Source organism: Sebastes umbrosus, chromosome 11, assembly GCF_015220745.1.
Source record: "Sebastes umbrosus isolate fSebUmb1 chromosome 11, fSebUmb1.pri, whole genome shotgun sequence".
Lineage (NCBI taxonomy): Eukaryota > Metazoa > Chordata > Actinopteri > Perciformes > Sebastidae > Sebastes > Sebastes umbrosus.
Genome location: NC_051279.1, coordinates 5,306,326 through 5,330,662, shown reverse-complemented (window position 1 = coordinate 5,330,662; position 24,337 = coordinate 5,306,326). Strand labels below are relative to the sequence as shown.

The 24,337-nt window shown below is 37.5% G+C and overlaps 1 protein-coding gene across 5 annotated transcripts in view; it reads right to left on the bottom strand.

Annotated features, from left to right (window-relative positions):
- The window catches only part of pycard (PYD and CARD domain containing), a 42,982-nt gene that overhangs the window by 4,621 nt on the left and 14,024 nt on the right, over positions 1–24,337 (bottom strand). Inside the window, exons 8-20 of one of the 5 annotated variants that reach the window (XM_037784252.1) lie at positions 23,677–23,705; positions 22,089–22,162; positions 21,668–21,882; positions 21,291–21,553; positions 21,051–21,179; positions 20,293–20,428; positions 20,093–20,125; positions 12,795–12,839; positions 11,720–11,758; positions 11,152–11,211; positions 7,184–7,222; positions 6,103–6,147; positions 5,550–5,597 (exon numbers count right to left, since the gene is read on the bottom strand). In XM_037784252.1, coding sequence (XP_037640180.1) covers positions 5,550–5,597; positions 6,103–6,147; positions 7,184–7,222; positions 11,152–11,211; positions 11,720–11,758; positions 12,795–12,839; positions 20,093–20,125; positions 20,293–20,428; positions 21,051–21,179; positions 21,291–21,553; positions 21,668–21,882; positions 22,089–22,162; positions 23,677–23,705 — 1,155 coding nt within the window. Of the gene's footprint in view, positions 1–127; positions 343–587; positions 662–5,549; positions 5,598–6,102; positions 6,148–7,183; positions 7,223–11,151; positions 11,212–11,719; positions 11,759–12,794; positions 12,840–17,490; positions 18,088–20,092; positions 20,126–20,292; positions 20,429–21,050; positions 21,180–21,290; positions 21,554–21,667; positions 21,883–22,088; positions 22,163–23,676; positions 23,706–24,337 lie in introns of those variants that run through there. The other 4 variants (XM_037784255.1, XM_037784254.1, XM_037784253.1 and 1 more) reach the window with 4 other exon arrangements.

Below are 24,337 nucleotides of genomic sequence, written 5' to 3'. Positions count from 1 at the left end.
CTGTACAAAATAAAAGCATGCATAATTAGTGGAGAATTGGATTGCATCAGCTTTTGTACACATCGCTGTCAGAAATTTAAAAAATTTATTCAATTTAATTTCATTATTTTTATTCATGTCCACTTACCTATGCAGATCCAGTGTGGCAGGTACACTTCATCCAACTTCCCAGCAATGACTGTTATGTCCATTAGGGGACCTGCAGGCATGTATTGCATGCTTTCTATCCTCTCCATGTGTCTCTTCAAAGTGCTGAACTGGTACTTAAAGCTGACCTTTTCCTTACAGACCCAGCGCAAGCCAGAAACGCTGCATTCAAAGTTTCCTGCTTCAGACTGTAGGCTAAAATATGAATGAAAAAAAAGTGAGTTTGTGTATGTGCACATGACGGGACACAACGGAGTAAATGTAAACTTAGAGAGTATCTGCCTTTTTTATTTGCTGCAATATGTGCATTAAACCTTTTTCTTGTAATATTGCATTAAAAAGATCTTAGTTTTCCTTCTGTGAAAAAATCTCAAGATCTAAGTTTAAGTGTTTCCTATAGTTCCAGTTTGCTGTGACGCAGTATAGGATGTTATTTTTACCTGTATGTTGGAGCCTCATCTGCATCTGTACTATTCACTTCAGGTTCAAGTTCAGTCCAGTCACTGGAGTCCTGCTGCAGAGGACAATCATTTTTGCAAATAATTGGAGATGTGTCTTTTTGCAACATCACATAAATGTACAAGTGAATGAATGTAAGGGATTACCATAACGTTTCCACAACCCTCAGGCTCCAAGCTTCTTGAAGGCCCTTGTGAAGACATACAGTATATGAATTTGTTTTAAATGACGTTACGTTGATATATAAATCCTGTTATCTTTCCATATGTTTTGCTGCTTTAGTATGGAAGTTTTTATTGGACTTTATTAGTTGTAATCCACAGAAGACATTCCACAAATGTGTACCATGATTTCCAAATATTTCACTATCCACAAACATGTATTTTTGTATTAGTGTTGGGTAAAGTCACATCCACAAAAATAAAGGACGATTTGCAAATACGCATAACTAACTGTACTCTGCAAAAACGTATTTTAAGGTTTACATGTAAAGTGATATATACGCATTTGGGCATCTATTTCTACACGTGGAATGATATTTGCGCATTTGCAGATCGCTTCCTGTGCATTTATCGGCCATGTGACATTTGTAACTTTCCTCCTGTTTGTTTACGGAATTTTGTCCGATTGGTACCGCAGCAGATCTGTAGAAACAATCTTTAAGTAAGAGGTGCATTTACTAGCTCCACCAGGAGGGGGCGACATTCCCTCACATGAGCTGACGGAACTACAGTCTAAAGCTATAGAAGAAAAGTCTAAGGAGACAATTAACAGCCTGGCTTCTGGAGGTGAAAGACGACATGGAATATCTTTATTTCCACGCGAGCTAGCGTCAGTGACAAAATCAGTTTGATTGCATTGTTTTCTATTAGAATGAAATAACTGGCCGCGAGAGACAAAGCGCTGCGCAGCGTGCGTGTTTTGTCAGACGCCCTGTCTCTATTTATTCCTTATTCCAAAAGATGAGGAACGGCTGATTGGTGAAATTGAAATTATATAAAAGATGGGTGAGTAGTACATACTGTCTTCCGACGTTCCACAGGAAGGAAGCGATCTGCAAATGCGCAAATATCATTCCACGTGTAGAAATGGATGCATAAATGCATATATATCACTTTACATGTGAACCTATAACATTTTTATGTGGAATTAAAATACGTATTTAAAGAGTAACTTATGTGTATTTGCAAATCGCCCTGTATTTTTGTGGATGTGACTTTACACAACACAACATATATTTACACAACATATCTAACTATAAAGCATTGAATGTCTGTATGTCTATTATTCACATATCTCGAGAACCGCTCATCCAATCAATTTCCCACTTGGCTGGGGTATAGCTGCAGACGTGCAGTGTTGAATTTGATGCAATTTGGACAGCAAAAAAAAAATCTTTTTAAAGAGTTTTATATACAGACTTTTCTATAAAATATCCAGTAGGTGTGTTATTATGATTTTAGTTATACATATGCAAATCTAATTTGACAACCTCAGAGCAGACAAATACTGGCACACCCCCTGTGATCTTTGGCGCCCCCCTCAGGGGGACTTGGACCTCAGGTTGGGAACCACTGATCTACTGAATAAAAGCTGCACTGTGTGTAGTCAGAGTGATGTGACATTACTCACTCTCTAGATCAGTGGAGGTTGCTCCTTCTCTGAGGAGAAAAGAAATAGAAAAAGATGTATTAGTTATTTGTTTAACATCAGGCTTTACTGTATATTTGGTCTGATGATGAATCTTACACAATATTGTCTTTCTTGAGGTCAGCAAAGAGATATTGCTCACATATCTCATAGATTCTGTTTAAGGCATGTATGATATAAGATCCAGCAGCATTCAGAAGACCAGGATTCCGAGTGGTAGGCATATCCCGGATTTCATCATATTTCCCAGGTTGGATGACTTTTTTAACGAGTTGATCCAAAATGGGTGCAATGTTGCGCACTCTGTCGATCAGCTGGGCTCTATGCTCCCCTGAGGAGAGAGAGAGACGGTGACTCTACAATGACTGATTTGATTAGAAGATAACATGAAGCCAACTTGATACATTTCAAAGAAAAGGACTTAAGATTATATAACAGTGATTTCTATAGTTCAGTTGTATGTGTATTTCATTGATTGGAGACATTTTTAACTGCATGTGGGTCCCAGAATGAGTACATGCTGTTGTTACAGCTAATGGGGATAAAATAAAACACAAACATGACTCATACAGCAGTGTTTTAGAGGAATAGTGACCCATCAAGTGTTCATTTTGATGTTTGGAAAAAAATATTAAAATAGTGGATTAATCATTTTGACATTAATCTACATCTGAAAGAATAAGGGTACATCTTACATAACATATATGATATTAACAAATGATATTAACCACAGTGAAAGTTCATCAGTTTCATTTCATAACAAATGTAAATTTATTATTTTAAAAACACTACTTTTAGCAGTAAAGGACAATTCAACCGTTTGGTAGAGCATGTTTTTAGAGAGTAAAAAAATCCTACTTATTAAATTATTTCAGCATTTATATAATGGAATAACATTAACTGTACCATATTAACAACAAGGAATGATTATTAATATTTACATCGTAATGCTAGAAATGCTGTATGACAACTAATTTTCTACAACAGCTAATCTGTAATGTCTTATATTTAAAAACAAACAAACAGGAGAACAACTCACTGTCACCGTCACCAATTTGTTGGATCATATCAGCCAGCTTTTCAGCTGCAAAAATAGGAAGACACTGTTAGTGTCTTACTTTATGTAAATACTTTGTGAAAGCACCAATAGTCAACCGTACAACATCGTTGCAATATCAATATTGAGGTATTTGGTCAAAAATATTGTGGTATTTGATTTTCTCCGTATCGCCCAGCCCTAATGCATGCACAGGCTTTGTACTTCTTTTTTAATCACAGAAACTTTGAATATATAAAAAAGGATGAATATTGATTTTTTTTCTTACAGTAATCGTGTCTCAGTGAACATAGGAAACATAGGAAAAAAATATGTAACTGGCAACTGACGGCAGATCGGGCAAGTTGGTGGGGTTTACAATTACGCTGCAATAAAACGTGATGAAGGGCCCTCTACGGTGCCCTTCCAGTGGTGAAAAAAACTATGCGGTGCCATATAGGCTGCCCTACATGCTAGGGCTGGGCAATATGGAGAAAAGCATATTGACACAACAAGATTTTTGATAAACAATCATCAGTAATGTGGGTCCCAGAACGAGTACATGCTGTTGTTACAGCTAATGGGGATAAAATAAAACACAAACATGACTCATACAGCAGTGTTTTAGAGGAATAGTGACCCATCAAGTGTTCTTTTTGATGTTTGGAAAAAAATATTAAAATAGTGGATTCATCATTTTGACATTAATCTACATCTGAAAGAATAAGGGTACATCTTACATAACATATATGATATTAACAAATGATATTAACCACAGTGAAAGTTCATCAGTTTCATTTCATAACAAATGTAAATTTATTATTTTAAAAGCACTACTTTTAGCAGTAAAGGACAATTCAACCGTTTGGTAGAGCATGTTTTTAGAGAGTAAAAAAATCATACTTATTAAATTATTTCAGCATTTATATAATGGAATAACATTAACTGTACCATATTAACAACAAGGAATGATTATTAATATTTACATCGTAATGCTAGAAATGCTGTATGACAACTAATTTTCTACAACAGCTAATCTGTAATGTCTTATATTTAAAAACAAACAAACAGGAGAACAACTCACCGTCACCAAGTTGTCGGACAATATCAGCCAGCTTTTCAGCTGCAAAAATAGGAAGACAATGTTAGTGTCTCACTTTGTGTAAATACTTTGTGAAAGCACCAATAGTCAACCGTACAACATCGTCGCAATATCAATATTGAGATATTTGGTCAAAAATATTGTGGTATTTGATTTTCTCCGTATCGCCCAGCTCTAATGCATGCACAGGCTTTGTACTTCTTTTTTAATCACAGAAACTTTGAATATATAAAAAAGGATGAATATTGATTTTTTTTCTTACAGTAATCGTGTCTCAGTGAACATAGGAAACATAGGAAAAAAATATGTAACTGGCAACTGACGGCAGATCGGGCAAGTTGGTGGGGTTTACAATTACGCTGCAATAAAACGTGATGAAGGGCCCTCTACGGTGCCCTTCCACTGGTGAAAAAAACTATGCGGTGCCATATAGGCTGCCCTACATGCTAGGGCTGGGCAATATGGAGAAAAGCATATTTACACAAGATTTTTGATAAACAATCATCAGTAATGTGCATACAGTGACTACGTGGGTAAAAGCAAATAATAGAACAGCTAAAACAGTCTGGTAAGTTCAGAAAATTACATCACATGCAGCCTTTAAAACCAGGAAAAGACAACAACACTTATCCAAACTCTAAGACGATATCTAGTCTCATATCAAGATATCGATATCATATCAATTTATTGCCCTGCCCAACTATATGCTAGACAACTTTCTGCCCCACTTCATGCATCTGGCGCCCTTTCTATGTATTTTCGCCCCTGTCGTTCCCCCTTGATAACCTCCCCAACATGTCTGTTAAAGCCTCTTTTATGGTTTTAGGAGGCATTGTCAAGAGGTAGATGAGAAGATCAATACCGCTCTCGTTGCTATGTGTATATCTGAAAGAAGAAGAATGCAAAAATGAACGCAAAAAAATAATATTTCCCCAAAGTGTCAAACTATTCATTTAAATCCAATAATACCATGCAGCACTTGTCAGCTGCCACTGCTTCTCTCATTACTCTATTTAGAACAAGATAGGCCTCTTCTAAATATCCAACCATGCAGTAAATTAGGAATTAGGTTTCATGGTCAGATTCTGGGTTTCTAGACAATCTGATGAGTTCAAGGCATTTACTGAGAAGACATCATGCTACCTGTGCACTCACCCTCTGCCATGGTAGTTAGATCAGCTGCTCCAGCTGAGGGTCCTGCAGCTGAAACATATTTAGGGAAAATTAAAATTGCTTAATGATGGACCGATCTAGTGTTTATACACACCCTGTGTCCATGTATTTATTATAGATATTTTCCATATTTACAGTAGGCTACTTTGAAAACATCTCAGAAATGTTGCACAATAAAAAAATGAAACAACATTAAATATATGATATTAACAAATGATATTAACCACAGTGAACGTTCGTCAGTTTCATTTCATAACAAATGTAAATTTATTATTTTAAAAACACTACTTTTAGCAGTAAAGGACAATTCAACCGTTTGGTAGAGCATGTTTTTAGAGAGTAAAAAAATCATACTTATTAAATTATTTCAGCATTTATATAATGGAATAACATTAACTGTACCATATTAACAACAAGGAATGATTATTAATATTTACATCGTAATGCTAGAAATGCGGTATGACAACTAATTTTCTACAACAGCTAATCTGTAATGTCTTATATTTAAAAACAAACAAACAGGAGAACAACTCACTGTCACTGTCAACAAGTTGTTGGATCATATCAGCCAGCTTTTTATCTGCAAAAATAGGAAGACACTGTTAGTGTCTTACTTTATGTAAATACTTTGTGAAAGCACCAATAGTCAACCGTACAACATCGTTGCAATATCAATATTGAGGTATTTGGTCAAAAATATTGTGGTATTTGATTTTCTCCGTATCGCCCAGCCCTAATGCATGCACAGGCTTTGTACTTCTTTTTTAATCACAGAAACTTTAAATATATAAAAAAGGATGAATATTGATTTTTTTTCTTACAGTAATCGTGTCTCAGTGAACATAGGAAACATAGGGAAAAAATATGTAACTGGCAACTGACGGCAGATCGGGCAAGTTGGTGGGGTTTAGAATTACGCTGCAATAAAACGTGATGAAGGGCCCTCTACGGTGCCCTTCCACTGGTGAAAAAAACTATGCGGTGCCATATAGGCTGCCCTACATGGTAGGGCTGGGCAATATGGAGAAAAGCATATTTACACAACAAGATTTTTGATAAACAATCATCAGTAATGTGGGTCCCAGAACGAGTACATGCTGTTGTTACAGCTAATGGGGATAAAATAAAACACAAACATGACTCATACAGCAGTGTTTTAGAGGAATAGTGACCCATCAAGTGTTCATTTTGATGTTTGGAAAAAAATATTAAAATAGTGGATTCATCATTTTGACATTAATCTACATCTGAAAGAATAAGGGTACATCTTACATAACATATATGATATTAACAAATGATATTAACCACAGTGAACGTTCATCAGTTTCATTTCATAACAAATGTAAATTTATTATTTTAAAAACACTACTTTTAGCAGTAAAGGACAATTCAACCGTTTGGTAGAGCATGTTTTTAGAGAGTAAAAAAATCATACTTATTAAATTATTTCAGCATTTATATAATGGAATAACATTAACTGTACCATATTAACAACAAGGAATGATTATTAATATTTACATCGTAATGCTAGAAATGCTGTATGACAACTAATTTTCTACAACAGCTAATCTGTAATGTCTTATATTTAAAAACAAACAAACAGGAGAACAACTCACCGTCACCAATTTGTTGGATCATATCAGCCAGCTTTTCAGCTGCTAAAATAGGAAGACAATGTTAGTGTCTCACTTTATGTAAATACTTTGTGAAAGCACCAATAGTCAACCGTACAACATCGTCGCAATATCAATATTGAGGTATTTGGTCAAAAATATTGTGGTATTTGATTTTCTCCGTATCGCCCAGCCCTAATGCATGCACAGGCTTTGTACTTCTTTTTTAATCACAGAAACTTTGAATATATAAAAAAGGATGAATATTGATTTTTTTTCTTACAGTAATCGTGTCTCAGTGAACATAGGAAACATAGGAAAAAAATATGTAACTGGCAACTGACGGCAGATCGGGCAAGTTGGTGGGGTTTACAATTACGCTGCAATAAAACGTGATGAAGGGCCCTCTACGGTGCCCTTCCAGTGGTGAAAAAAACTATGCGGTGCCATATAGGCTGCCCTACATGGTAGGGCTGGGTGATATGGAGAAAAGCACATTGACACAACAAGATTTTTGATAAACAATCATCAGTAATGTGGGTCCCAGAATGAGTACATGCTGTTGTTACAGCTAATGGGGATAAAATAAAACACAAACATGACTCATACAGCAGTGTTTTAGAGGAATAGTGACCCATCAAGTGTTCTTTTTGATGTTTGGAAAAAAATATTAAAATAGTGGATTCATCATTTTGACATTAATCTACATCTGAAAGAATAAGGGTACATTTTACATAACATATATGATATTAACAAATGATATTAACCACAGTGAACGTTCATCAGTTTCATTTCATAACAAATGTAAATTTATTATTTTAAAAACATTACTTTTAGCAGTAAAGGACAATTCAACCGTTTGGTAGAGCATGTTTTTAGAGAGTAAAAAAATCATACTTATTAAATTATTTCAGCATTTATATAATGGAATAACATTAACTGTACCATATTAACAACAAGGAATGATTATTAATATTTACATCGTAATGCTAGAAATGCTGTATGACAACTAATTTTCTACAACAGCTAATCTGTAATGTCTTATATTTAAAAACAAACAAACAGGAGAACAACTCACCGTCACCAAGTAGTCGGATCATATCAGCCAGCTTTTCAGCTGCAAAAATAGGAAGACAATGTTAGTGTCTCACTTTATGTAAATACTTTGTGAAAGCACCAATAGTCAACCGTACAACATCGTCGCAATATCAATATTGAGGTATTTGGTCAAAAATATTGTAGTATTTGATTTTCTCCGTATCGCCCAGCCCTAATGCATGCACAGGCTTTGTACTTCTTTTTTAATCACAGAAACTTTGAATATATAAAAAAGGATGAATATTGATTTTTTTTTCTTACAGTAATCGTGTCTCAGTGAACATAGGAAACATAGGAAAAAAATATGTAACTGGCAACTGACGGCAGATCGGGCAAGTTGGTGGGGTTTACAATTACGCTGCAATAAAACGTGATGAAGGGCCCTCTACGGTGCCCTTCCAGTGGTGAAAAAAACTATGCGGTGCCATATAGGCTGCCCTACATGCTAGGGCTGGGTGATATGGAGAAAAGCATATTTACACAAGATTTTTGATAAACAATCATCAGTAATGTGCATACAGTGACTAAGTGGGTAACAACAAATAATAGAACAGCTAAAACAGTCTGGTAAGTTCAGAAAATTACATCACATACAGCCTTTAAAACCAGGAAAAGACAACAACACTTATCCAAACTCTAAGACGATATCTAGTCTCATATCAAGATATCGATATCATATCAATTTATTGCCCTGCCCAACTATATGCTAGACAACTTTCTGCCCCACTTCATGCATCTGGTGCCATTTCTATGTATTTTCGCCCCTGTCGTTCCCCCTTGATAACCTCCCCAACATGTCTGTTAAAGCCTCTTTTATGGTTTCAGGAGGTATTGTCAAGAGGTAGATGAGAAGATCAATACCGCTCTCGTTGCTATGTGTATATCTGAAAGAAGAAGAATGCAAAAATGAACGCAAAAAAATAATATTTCCCCAAAGTGTCAAACTATTCATTTAAATTCAATAATACCATGCAGCACTTGTCAGCTGCCACTGCTTCTCTCATTACTCTATTTAGAACAAGATAGGCCTCTTCTAAATATCCAACCATGCAGTAAATTAGGAATTAGGTTTCATAGTCAGATTCTGGGTTTCTAGACAATCTGATGAGTTCAAGGCATTTACTGAGAAGACATCATGCTACCTGTGCACTCACCCTCTGCCATGGTAGTTACAGCAGCTGCTTCAACTGAGCGTCTCCAAGCTGAAACACATTTACAGAAAATTTAAATTGCTTAATGATGGACCGATCTAGTGTTTATGCACACCCTGTGTGTCCATGTATTTATTATAGATATTTGCCATATTTACAGTAGGCTACTTTGAAAACATCTCAGAAATGTTGCAAAATAAAAAAATGAAAGAACATTAAATATATGATATTAACAAATGATATTAACCACAGTGAAAGTTCATCAGTTTCATTTCATAACAAATGTAAATTTATTATTTTAAAAGCACTACTTTTAGCAGTAAAGGACAATTCAACCGTTTGGTAGAGCATGTTTTTAGAGAGTAAAAAAATCATACTTATTAAATTATTTCAGCATTTATATAATGGAATAACATTAACTGTACCATATTAACAACAAGGAATGATTATTAATATTTACATCGTAATGCTAGAAATGCTGTATGACAACTAATTTTCTACAACAGCTAATCTGTAATGTCTTATATTTAAAAACAAACAAACAGGAGAACAACTCACTGTCAACAAGTAGTCGGATCAGATCAGTCAGCTTTTTAGCTGCAAAAATAAGAAGACAATGTTAGTGTCTCACTTTATGTAAATACTTTGTGAAAGCACCAATAGTCAACCGTACAACATCGTTGCAATATCAATATTGAGGTATTTGGTCAAAAATATTGTGGTATTTGATTTTCTCCATATCGCCCAGCCCTAATGCATGCACAGGCTTTGTACTTCTTTTTTAATCACAGAAACTTTAAATATATAAAAAAGGATGAATATTGATTTTTTTTCTTACAGTAATCGTGTCTCAGTGAACATAGGAAACATAGGAAAAAAATATGTAACTGGCAACTGACGGCAGATCGGGCAAGTTGGTGGGGTTTACAATTACGCTGCAATAAAACGTGATGAAGGGCCCTCTACGGTGCCCTTCCAGTGGTGAAAAAAACTATGCGGTGCCATATAGGCTGCCCTACATGCTAGGGCTGGGCAATATGGAGAAAAGCATATTTACACAACAAGATTTTTGATAAACAATCATCAGTAATGTGCATACAGTGACTACGTGGGTAACAACAAATAATAGAACAGCTAAAACAGTCTGGTAAGTTCAGAAAATTACATCACATGCAGCCTTTAAAACCAGGAAAAGACAACAACACTTATCCAAACTCTAAGACGATATCTAGTCTCATATCAAGATATCGATATCATATCAATTTATTGCCCTGCCCAACTATATGCTAGACAACTTTCTGCCCCACTTCATGCATCTGGCGCCCTTTCTATGTATTTTCGCCCCTGTCGTTCCCCCTTGATAACCTCCCCAACATGTCTGTTAAAGCCTCTTTTATGGTTTTAGGAGGCATTGTCAAGAGGTAGATGAGAAGATCAATACCGCTCTCGTTGCTATGTGTATATCTGAAAGAAGAAGAATGCAAAAATGAACGCAAAAAAATAATATTTCCCCAAAGTGTCAAACTATTCATTTAAATTCAATAATACCATGCAGCACTTGTCAGCTGCCACTGCTTCTCTCATTACTCTATTTAGAACAAGTTAGGCCTCTTCTAAATATCCAACCATGCAGTAAATTAGGAATTAGGTTTCATAGTCAGATTCTGGGTTTCTAGACAATCTGATGAGTTCAAGGCATTTACTGAGAAGACATCATGCTACCTGTGCACTCACCCTCTGCCATGGTAGTTAGATCAGCTGCTCCAGCTGAGGGTCCTGCAGCTGAAACACATTTAGGGAAAATTAAAATTGCTTAATGATGGACCGATCTAGTGTTTATGCACACCCTATGTGTCCATGTATTTATTATAGATATTTTCCATATTTACAGTAGGCTACTTTGAAAACATCTCAGAAATGTTGCAAAATAAAAAAAATGAAACAACATTAAATATATGATATTAACAAATGATATTAACCACAGTGAACGTTCGTCAGTTTCATTTCATAACAAATGTAAATTTATTATTTTAAAAGCACTACTTTTAGCAGTAAAGGACAATTCAATCGTTTGGTAGAGCATGTTTTTAGAGAGTAAAAAAATCCTACTTATTAAATTATTTCAGCATTTATATAATGGAATAACATTAACTGTACCATATTAACAACAAGGAATGATTATTAATATTTACATCGTAATGCTAGAAATGCTGTATGACAACTAATTTTCTACAACAGCTAATCTGTAATGTCTTATATTTAAAAACAAACAAACAGGAGAACAACTCACCGTCACCAATTTGTTGGATCATATCAGCCAGCTTTTCAGCTGCAAAAATAAGAAGACAATGTTAGTGTCTCACTTTATGTAAATACTTTGTGAAAGCACCAATAGTCAACCGTACAACATCGTCGCAATATCAATATTGAGATATTTGGTCAAAAATATTGTGGTATTTGATTTTCTCCGTATCGCCCAGCCCTAATGCATGCACAGGCTTTGTACTTCTTTTTTAATCACAGAAACTTTGAATATATAAAAAAGGATGAATATTGATTTTTTTTCTTACAGTAATCGTGTCTCAGTGAACATAGGAAACATAGGAAAAAAATATGTAACTGGCAACTGATGGCAGATCGGGCAAGTTGGTGGGGTTTACAATTACGCTGCAATAAAACGTGATGAAGGGCCCTCTACGGTGCCCTTCCACTGGTGAAAAAAACTATGCGGTGCCATATAGGCTGCCCTACATGGTAGGGCTGGGTGATATGGAGAAAAGCACATTGACACAACAAGATTTTTGATAAACAATCATCAGTAATGTGGGTCCCAGAATGAGTACATGCTGTTGTTACAGCTAATGGGGATAAAATAAAACACAAACATGACTCATACAGCAGTGTTTTAGAGGAATAGTGACCCATCAAGTGTTCTTTTTGATGTTTGGAAAAAAATATTAAAATAGTGGATTCATCATTTTGACATTAATCTACATCTGAAAGAATAAGGGTACATCTTACATAACATATATGATATTAACAAATGATATTAACCACAGTGAACGTTCATCAGTTTCATTTCATAACAAATGTAAATTTATTATTTTAAAAACATTACTTTTAGCAGTAAAGGACAATTCTACCGTTTGGTAGAGCATGTTTTTAGAGAGTAAAAAAATCATACTTATTAAATTATTTCAGCATTTATATAATGGAATAACATTAACTGTACCATATTAACAACAAGGAATGATTATTAATATTTACATCGTAATGCTAGAAATGCTGTATGACAACTAATTTTCTACAACAGCTAATCTGTAATGTCTTATATTTAAAAACAAACAAACAGGAGAACAACTTACTGTCACTGGGACCAGGTTTTGAGAACAGACCACCCATCTCTTTAACTGCAAAAATAAGAAGACAATGTTAGTGTCTCACTTTATGTAAATACTTTGTGAAAGCACCAATAGTCAACCCTACAACATCGTTGCAATATCAATATTGAGGTATTTGGTCAAAAATATTGTGGTATTTGATTTTCTCCGTATCGCCCAGCCCTAATGCATGCACAGGCTTTGTACTTCTTTTTTAATCACAGAATTTTTAAAATATACAAAAAAGGATGAATTTAGCTTTTTTTTCTTACAGTAATCGTGTCTCAGTGAACATAGGAAACATAAGAAAGAAATATGCAACTGGCAACTGACGGCAGATCGGGCAGGTCGAAAGCACTGGTGGGGTTTACGATTACACTGTAATAAAACGTGATGAAGGGCCCTCTACGGTGCCCTTCCAGTGGTGAAAAACCAATGCGGTGCCACATAGGCTGCCCTACATGCTAGGGCTGGGCAATATGGAGAAAAGCATATTGACACAACAAGATTTTTGATAAACAATCATCAGTAATGTGCATACAGTGACTAAGTGGGTAACAACAAATAATAGAACAGCTAAAACAGTCTGGTAAGTTCAGAAAATTACATCACATGCAGCCTTTAAAACCAGGAAAAGACAACAACACTTATCCAAACTCTAAGACGATATCTAGTCTCATATCAAGATATCGATATCATATCAATTTATTGCCCAGCCCTACTATATGCTAGACAACTTTCTGCCCCACTTCATGCATCTGGTGCCCTTTCTATGTATTTTCGCCCCTGCCCCTCATACAGCTGATCCGCCACTGCATGAAAGTGAAAGTAAACAAATGAAGCACATTAACTTTTAGTTCAATGATATTCACTTTGATTTTCAACTTCAACAATGTAGAAACTACTACAAATAATCACATGTTATGTGTTCTGTTCTCAGTTTTGCATCAAACCAGAATATATTTAACACTCAATCTGTCTCAGTAACTCTGCAGCCACTTCAGCAGCTTTGGCTTCTCCCTTGTTCCCCTTTGATCAGCTCCCCAACATGTCTGTTAAAGCCTTTTTTAAGGTTTTAGGAGGCATTTCTCACCGAGAGATCACGGACTACCACGCCTTTGTGTTTGCAGATGATCCGAGGAAGAGGTGCAGAGTTTTCTTCCTCGTCCTGTAAACAACCCGCTGCTGCGTCTGGTAAGGAAGACGAATGATGCCTTCACATGTTGTGGGAAAAAACACTGTTCCTTCTTATTATTCTTGTGGATTTTAACAAAGCAAAAATCCTGGACTTATTTCACCATCAGCTGCTATATACCATTCTGGCATATACATTCAACACACTTAAAGCTGAAGTAGGCGAGATTGGAGCAAATACGATCAAAAAAAGTTATTTTTATAAAACGTAGTACCAGCGTTGGCGTTAGGGACGGGCCTTGGGGGTCCAGGCCCGTCCAAAAAGGTCACCGTTCCCCCTCAGCTGAATTCTCTCCTGACAAAAAAAATGTTCTTCTTCTTATTTTTTTTTATATATATATATATATATATATTTGTATTATTATTTATTACAATTTATCTACTAACTGTACCTTGCACGTGTTTAAAATAAAAACATGAATATATGAACCTGTTTATTATTTGAATAGCTTAGTATTGAATGCACAATAACAAGGTACATTTATACATGGCACTAGGCCCAGTTTAATATAAAACACAATTTTATACACTATATATAGTAGGGGGTCCCTGCTCCATCTCTCCATCAGTTTGGGGGTCCTTGGCCTGAAAAACGTTGACGACCCCTGTTTTAGATGAAACGAGCCGAGAAAACCGGGTCAGTTGTCCTGGATGTAAATGAAAATAATAACTTGATTACTGACACTTTTAGCACAAGCATTGACGCTCGCAGTTATATGCGTAGCATTCACTAGTGAAACTTTATTACGAGCTTCCTGTCAAAAAATATAACAGCCACCTCACTAATGGTTAAAATAAAACACGAACACACAGCGCAAAGAGACAACTATGGAAACTCTGGGAAATATGAGCCGTCACTACAATATTTCAGTAAGAAGCCTCGTTTTGATCTGCTCCGTTTGCGTGTTTGTTTGTTTGTTTTTTTAAATCTAGCTCAATAGAAACAAATTTGAGAAAGTACGCCTACAAATCTGGTGCATTTGTTCAGTATCGTGGAATAAAACAATGGACTAATGTTACGTTATACAGCAGGCTGAGCAGGGACAACAACTGCTGAGTGAAACATCCACATTTAGTCTTTATTGACTTAAATTGTGCTTATGAAGAAATCAGTCAGACTGTTAGATTAATGTGTTGTTTAACTCCGTTTATCTCGGCACCCGTGTGTGTGCACATTTTGACCCTGGCACGATCAAGACGCAGAGCGTGCCTGAGGAGTTATCTGTAGCCTCCAGTACCTCCTCATTTCACTACAAAAAACATTTAAGGTGGCAGCTGGCTGGAGAAGATTGCTAGATAACAACCTACTTGCTCTTGGCTATATTGCATCTTATTTCCAGTAAATATCACAATATAAAACGTGTTTTCTGTTTAAAAATTAGGCTACAAACGTAGGAAGATAACAACTCACCCATCTTTTAAGTGGTTGGATTTGGCGACATCTAGTGGTGTGGTTGCAGATTGCAACCAACCGAGTACCCCTTCGCTCACTCCTCTGTTGTCTCCCAGTCTGACTGTTCACACTCAGACTGTTCTGCAGAGTTGTCTCGGCTTTATTCCGTGTTAATAAAGTCTATCAGACCCACAAGTTTGGTTCCATAGTAGTCCATGGAGGACTCCGTGAAGAGGACCCCCTCCCTATGTAGATATGAAGGGCTCATTCTAAGCTAACGAAAACACAACGATTCCTAGTTTCAGGTGATTATACACTAATGAAAATGTAGTGTAGCATTATTGCATAGAGCAGATTAATAATCAATCATTAATTGATATCAAAATATGTATCTATAATTAATAACCCAAAATTATTAATCACAAACCCATGAGTTGTCATAAAAGGTGAAGGAGAGAAGTGACACTCAGCTTCAAATATCACACACAATTACTTTTAATAAAATACCAAGGCGCCAAAAAGTTTTATAAAAACGGAAAAATTCACAATTTGATATGAATCAATTGAGTCTCTTAATCTCATGGTTGCTACGGAGTTCTTGGGCATAGTGAACAGTGATTTGACTTGTTTATATACACACACAATCAAGTAACCAAGTTCTTTATAAAATGAAGTGTTTATTTGACTGACTACATGACTAAACTACTAAAATAAGAAAACAAAAAGAAAAAGGAATACAATGAATAAAGGATAATTAAAGGAATACAGGGAACACAATGATGAACATTCACAGAGTTTTGATATTAATGTACCGTTCAGCAGCAGAGAGTTTAAGAAGCACCAGGGAAGATTGAGAAGCAGTTTCATCTTATAAATTTAAGCGTGGTCTAATTCAAGTTTAGAATTTACAGAGGAATTTTCTAATTCTTCTTGTGTTTAACATCGATTATCCATTGTTGTAAACAGACCTTATTTATTAATTGACTATAAATGTGTTTATTAGTCTAGTCATCAAACTCTTTCTCTTCTGAAAATGCATCTATACATCACCCTCGCTGAGTAGGCTGCTCGATGTGGGGGGGTTGTGCTGTTTGGAGTAGAGCGGTGGCAGATTCTGTCTGGAACACGGCATTTTGGATCTTTTGGATCCAGTTTGTTCGACCCGGATTGAGTCGTTTCTCTTCCTCAGTGGCTCTCTTTGGCGTCCTCGGGCATCCTCGGATATGGTCGGCTGGCACGTTGCCCCGCTGCATTTTTCCATCACCGTCTCTCTCTGTCTGGTGCAGCATCTTTGTGCCATTTCTTCAGCTGGAAGAAGCTCGTAGCTGGAGGGGTCACTCAGTTCAAAATGTTGTTGACTTAAAGTCTTTATTTAAAGTCTCTTTTCTTCACACTGGCTGGTTCCACCAGCACAACGGGGAACAGAGCTGTCTCAGCCCTCAGGGCATAGCGGCAAGGCAACAGAGCCACAAAGAGATGGTTTGGCATGGCAGGTTCTTTAACCATATTGGAGCATTTCAGAAGGTTCAGGTTCTCTTTTCAGGTAGGCTGGAGTAGACTCAGCTAAACTTCTTTTGTTGGATTAACACTAGCTAATTTATTTCACATAATTAATTATTTCATATTTGACATCTGGGCTTCATCTGCTTCAAAGATATATCTACAGGACATAAACCTCTGAATAAAACTTGATCAATTGAATTAATATGAATTAAACAATTACACAACATAGATGAACCTTGTTATCATAACATGCACACTACAAACACTACAACAGACAGGCCTATATATATATATATATACTTAATTTTGTATGTTCTATGTTAAAAAAATGTATCAATTTATATATGGTTCACAATTAACATTAAAAGGTGTAATACACTTCAACTAGATTAAAAATATATAGCAAATATAAGATTAACTGAGGCATTAAGTGTGCACCTTAATTTCTGTTTAAGATTACATATATTATACATATAATATACATATGTAAAAATGTTTATGTAACAGGATCTCATCAATTGATTAACATAGAGATAAAGTTTTTTTTTATCTACAACCTGTAATTATTTCAACTTGCTTTGGTTTAATTTGTTGTGTCAACAGCTTCCTGTTATTAGAACACATGTTAGCAAAGCAAAACACATTAATTCATGTACTGTACATTTTAATGGCAGAATTAGTTTGTTGAGACTGTTTTCCATCAGTTCTCAGTCTTTAGGGAAAAACAGGCATTTGACCTGTTGACCTGTAACTTGTAAACTTTTCACTTGGTCAGGACGGTATAAAGCCGTTGTTATTTTTCTGCCCTGTGAGCTTAACCAGGCTGGTTTTAAAACTCTGTTATCTTTAGGTATGTAAGATGAGAAAAATAATTGTTCTCTATTTAGGGCACTAGACTTGTTTGGTCAAAATATAAATTTCACCACACGCTTTTCGTGAGGTCACCAATGAGAGATGACTCCTTTTTCTCAAGGATTCTGTAGAAGACCTCTTTGCCATCATATCCAGCAGCATTCAGAGGACCAGAGAAGAGCTTCCTCATCTTATCCTGATTGGTAGGGATAGCCAGGATTTCATCATAACTCTCTTGTTGGATGATCTTTTTGCTGAGGAGTTGATCCAAAATGGGTGCAATGTTGTGCACTCTGCTGATCAGCTTGTCTCGATGTCTATCCACAAAGTGCTGCCCTGAGGACAGAGGGGATGAAAAACAAACTGATTCAGGTTTAAGGTATAATATGTAACCATTGTCAGTTGCTGTTTGAAAACAGACCGCATTCAAAGTTGGCCCCTCCTCCTCAGCTCAACTTGCGAGCAAGGAAGAGAGAGCAGCGATGGTGGAGTGAGCTACAGAGTGACTGAAGAGAGAGAGCGGCGTTAGTGAGTACAAAACAGCGAATCAGAGAAATATAACATTTTTTACTGCTTCACAGCGGTTACGTTCTAAAACACAATTAAGCACACAATTAACTGCACAACTCCGGATAAACATGCGGGAAGATGCAGAGTTGCAGAATTATGAAGAAATACAGGCTTCCTGTCTGCTGGCTGTGGCTCACAGTGTGCTCTCGTCAAACTACAGACACACACCGATCATAGCTGCAGGCGGGGTACACCCTGGAAAGGTCGCCAGACTATCACAGGGCTGTCAATTGATTCAAATATTTATTTGCGATTAATCGCATGATTGTTCATAGTTAAAGGGACTGTTTGTAAGAATCAGAAATGCTTGTTAACAGCGACACCGGTGGCTGTTAAGTCAGCGTCGGGCTCGCGCTTGTGCTCGCTCTACATAGACATGAACGAGCATCGCTCAAAACAGTTTCTTTCAGCTGCTTGGCAGTAATGTTAGCTGACCAGACGAAGGTCTCTCCATGAATCACTGCTGATCCTAGTGTTGGCTTTTCCTGCCTCAGCCTCCCGACCGCGGCCGGAGGGAACAGGTGAGACACCGGAGCCCCGGTCAGAGATGATAACGTTTCTCGCCGCGGAGCCCCGTCACTTCACAAGACACGGGAAACAGAGTACAGCAGAGACTCCGGTCCTGGAGACCAAAGCTACGGTCTGCCCCGCGTCCTCCGACACTGTTTTGCAAGACGGGCTTCACTAGATAGAACTTTGCGGTTTTGCTGCTTCCGTGTAGTTTGTGTTGGAGTCTCGTCTGAACAGCGTGGCCACACAAGAACGTGCATGGGACACCGAGACAGATTGATTTATATGTGAAAGAAGTTACAAACAGTCCCTTTCATTGTGATTAATCACAAATTAATCAAATTTGTTATCAAAATGCACCTTAAAAGGGAGATTTCTCAAGTATATAATACTCTCATCAACATGGGAGTGGGCAAATATGATTGCTTTATGTAAATATATATTCATATTTATTATTGGAAATCAAATTAACAACACAAAACAATGACAAATATTGTCCAGAAACCCTCACAGGTACTGCATTTAACATAGATAATATGCTCAAATCATAACATGGCAAACTGCAGCCCAACAGGCAACAACAGCTGTCAGTGTGTCAGTGTGCTGACTTGACTATGACTTGCCCCAAACTGCATGTGATTATCATAAAGTGGGCATGTCTGTAAAGGGGAGACTCGTGGGTACCCATAGAACCCATTTTCATTCACATATCTGGAGGTCAGAGGTCAAGGTACCCTTTTGAAAATGGCATGCCAGTTTTTTTCCTCGCCAATTTAGCACAAGTTTAGAGTGTTATTTAGCCTCCTTCACAACATGCTAGTATGACATGTTGGTGCCAATGGATTCCTGAGGTTGTCTAGTTTCATAAGATGCCAGTATCTTCACTCTATCTGAGTGAGCCCACTACAACCTCCTAAAGATCGATTGGTTAATGAGATTAGTGTAGTTAAAATTAATTTGCGTTAACGTGTTTGACAGCCTTAGTCCCCAGTAAAGCAAAATCTGGTTCAATCTCAAGTTGTAGTTCAATTCTAATAAACATTTTATTGACAAGAAACATCAACGAGTACATGCTCTGCAGGATGTTGTTAGTCGAGTAATAATTCTGTAAGCAGAAAAGGCCTAAACATTATTAATATGGTTGCTGTATAATAAATGGTGGGTGTGTGTCTCAGAGCAGACTAACAGACTGAGCGGAGCTTTTCCACACTGAAATCAAACGTGCAACTCTTCCAAATATTAATTATTAGAAATGTCTTACCTTGTATAGGACCATCGGTGCGTTGGTATTCCTCTGAAAAAAAAAAAAAAGGCAGAGGGAAAGAAAATAGGAATATGTCACTGATTTTCTGATTTTATTTAACAGTTAGACATCTGCTTCACTAATGGTGCATATTCAGTAAAATGAAAGTGGTACATAGACAGTGTAGATTAATTCTTGTGATATCATTTAAAACTGACTTTGTCGAATCACACAGGTCCATACTGGTGGACTCCCTTTTTCTTTTCCGAGCTTGAGCGTTAAGTCTGTGCCTGGATCTTCAATGAACACTTCGGAGAAATTTGGTTCTGTGCTTTCATGTAGGAGCTGTAATGTCTGTGAAAGAATAAAACAATAAATAAGGGAGTTACACTTTGAGCAAGAGTGCATCATAATCTTTTTCTCTTCTTCACTGCTGTGTCTCAATTCGGATACTTTCGTGAGTACGCTTCCATGTAAAACACTGCGCACACTATGTACTTACTTGCATAGTCAGCGAATTTCGACATCGTAGTGTTGTCAAATCAAATTATATTTTGTATTAAATAATGTTAATATTGCCGTTGCCTTGCAGCGGTGTTCTCACGTCTTAACCATTTGAACGCCAAGCATATTATGTGCACAACATATTATGTACACGACTTCTTATGTCGTAACCACAAGCTCACAAGTCCCATTTGAAGGCAGCAAGAAGCTCTGCCTGAGGTTGGAACGGGTCTGGAGCTCTCTATGAATTCATCACTACAGTAGCTGGAGAAAGTAACACGCCTATAGTGCCACACAGATGGTGTAATGGTCAGTGGAGCGGTAAAATAAAGTTGGATAATTTTGTCAATTTTGTTGTTTAAAATATCAAAAACCACCAATCAGTTTCAAACCACTGTACTCGCCCTATAGTATCTAACTAATTTTTGAACCACAATTCACTCCATAAATTTCAAAGTAATTAAAAACATACGTCAGAGAAAAAATTTTCACCGCCCAATTCTGCCGTTAGGATGAACTCATCGTTCATTTTCAACGGCTTCTTTGGGTGTGGCTTTTTGAATCTTCTGTATCCATCGGCTGATTCAGACTTTTCCAAATCCTGCAGAAAAAAACAACAATGTTGTCTGTGTTGTGGATTTATCAAGTTATTTGTGGTGCTAATCTGTATCTTATTATGATTGGTATTGGTGATAGTAAGATAAGAAATGACCTGTATTAGACCAGGATCAGGTGGGATCAGGTAAACACGGAGTGTGAAGAATGGTGTTTTGGTCCCGTATATTAACACCTTAGAGTTTATTTCCACTGAGAAGCAAACGTTCACCAGCATCTTTATCACGGTCATTATCAGAGAGAAAGCTGGTTCAGACAGCTTGACATGGGACGATGTGACCTCAGACACTTTTTCCACAACATCTCCACAGTCATCTATGCGTAGGACTGCAAACTTGTCTAATATTGTGGGGTTGTCATCTGTACAAAATAAAAGCATGCATAATTAGTGGAGAATTGGATTGCATCAGCTTTTGTCAGAAATTTAAAAAATGTATTCAATCTTATTTTATTATTTTCTTCATGTCCACTTACCTATGCAGATCCAGTGTGGCAGGTGCACTTCATCCAACTTCCCAGCAATGACTGTTATGTCCATTAGGGGACCTGCAGGCATGTATTGCATGCTTTCTATCCTCTCCATGTGTCTCTTCAAAGAGCAGAACTGGTACTTAAAGCTGACCTTTTCCTTACAGACCCAGCGCAAGCCAGAGACGCTGCATTCAAAGTTTCCTGCTTCAGACTGTAGGCTAAAATAAGAATGAAAAAAGTTTTGTGTATGTGCACATGACGGGACACAATGGAGTAAATGTAAACTTAGAGAGTATCTGCCTTTTTTATTTGCTGCAAAATCTTGCATCTTAGTTTTCCTTCTGTGAAAAAAACTCAAGATCTAAGTTTAAGTGTTTCCTATAGTTCCAGTTTGCTGTGACGCAGTATAGGATGTTATTTTTACCTGTATGTTGGAGCCTCATCTGCATCTGTACTGTTCACTTCAGGTTCAAGTTCAGTCCAGTCACTGGAGACCTGCTGCAGAGGACAATCATTTTTGCAAATAATTGGAGATGTGTCTTTTTGCAACATCACCGATGCCGACGCTGACTTTCGTTGACTTAACGGCCACAGGTGTCGCTGTTAACAAGCATTTCTGAAAGTTATAAATATTCCCTTTAAAGGGACTCTATGTAAGAATCAGGAATGGCTTGTTAACAGCTATGGCCGTAAGGTCAACGTAGGTTAGCGTCCTGTTGCTCTCGCTTGTGCTCACTCTACATAGACATGAACAAGCATCGGCCAAAACAGTGAGGCGACACACGTCGGCTAAAACCACAATATCACTCTATATTTCACCTGCTCGGCAGTAATGTTAGCTGACCAGACGAAGGTCTCTCCATGAAGAGATGCTGATACTGTGTTGTCCTGCTTCAGACTCCCGTCTTCTGCAGTGTGTAGTGTGTGCACATGCACGTGAGAGGTGGAGCGAGTGAGAACGAGCGTGGTGTGTGAGCGAAGGCAAGCAGGCAGAGGAGCAGAGCAGCACCGACTCCGGCCCTGGAGACCAAAGCTACAGTCTCCCCTGTGTCTTCTGGCTGCGGTCGGGGGGCTGGAGCAGGAAGAGTTAACACTATTGTGCAAGACGGGCTTCACTAGACATAACAGTGCAGTTTTGGTGCTTCCATGTAGTTTGTGTTGGAACAAGGTAGCCACACGCGAGCGCGCATGGGACACCAACCCCCATTTATAAGTGTAAGAAGTTACAAACAGTACCTTTAAAGGTCTTACTGATATCATTTTTATGTAGACGAATATTAAAAAAAAATAAAAATACATCCACAGAGCCTTTAGAAAGGTGCTGAATAAAAGTATGGCTTTTCCTGAAAAAAATTATTATGATTGTGAATTAATCATTTTAAACATTTTGACGGGTCCAAAGTTAATGTTTTGTTTATCTCTGTGGAAGATATCTGACGTTTGGTTTCCACTTCTAACAAGGCTTTAGAGCCAATAGTAAAACAACGTTGGTATCACGTGGTATCTCTGGGTCGTCAGTTAGTGTGAAAAAAACAGATAAATGGCTGAGATTGACGGTAAGTGACTGGCAACGACTTGTGGTGAAGTAAATGCAATATAACGGGTCAGGGAGAATGTGACATCTAGAGGCTGAATGTTATCAATGTTATCAATAGCACCTTTAAGCCATTAAGAGAGTATTGTAAAAACTAATATTTACCACATTAGGCACAATCGTACATTTGGTTACTATGGTGATTTTATTAATACTTCTACGTGTGTTCATTTCTGTAACATTTATTTCTATAAACTAGTTATTAGTAATTGTGTTGTATTGACTGTCTCTAAGTCTCTCTGACACTGTGCTACCCATAGGAATGAGCCACCTGATCACATGTTCTCATTGCTTCTACAGCAGATGTGATGTTCCTGGTTTAAAAACTGTTAACTGTCAACATGAGGATCACGGTCAACCTGTAACAATGAAATGAAAGCTGTGCTGTGTGAAGTGTGTCTGATGTGACATTACTCACTTTCTGGATCAGTTTAGACTGAGGTTTCACTGAGGAGAAATAAAGTGGAAAATGAATCATGAATGATAAAAATTAACTTTAGTTAGTGTCACGTCTCTGGCCTTGACTCCAGTAGTTTTTCAGTGTTCTGCTTCCCCTGGGTCTCCCCCTCCCCTGCCTGTGGATGTGGCAGGGGCGCGGCTTCCTCATCAAGCACCTGGTCTCACTCTCCACTCTGCACTCTGCACCTGTCAACAATCACCTAATCAACCCACAGTACAAGAACACCAGCTTTCCTGCCAGTCCTCGCCAGATTGTTCTGCCTACCAGTTGGTATTTTCTCGGCCGCTCTGTATGATAATTACCAGAGTTATTCCTGTGTTTCCTAGTGCTTCTGTTATCTAACATTGTGTTCTCCTGTCTTCTGGATTCCAGTGCCAGCCTCCTATCGAGCCATCCTCACGCCGCCGCAGCTCATTCCTCCAGCTACTCCACCCTGCTCAACAGCCTGCCTGTCCCCTGCCTTCTCCAGCGCCCTCACCACCTTTATTACAATAAATCCACCTGACTTTCAACCACCATCCAGCTGTGTCTGTGTCTGCTTCTGGGTCCTAAACCAAAGCCCTCACAGAACAATCTGGCCACCATGGACCCAGCAGACACAGATTCACTCCGCCATGCT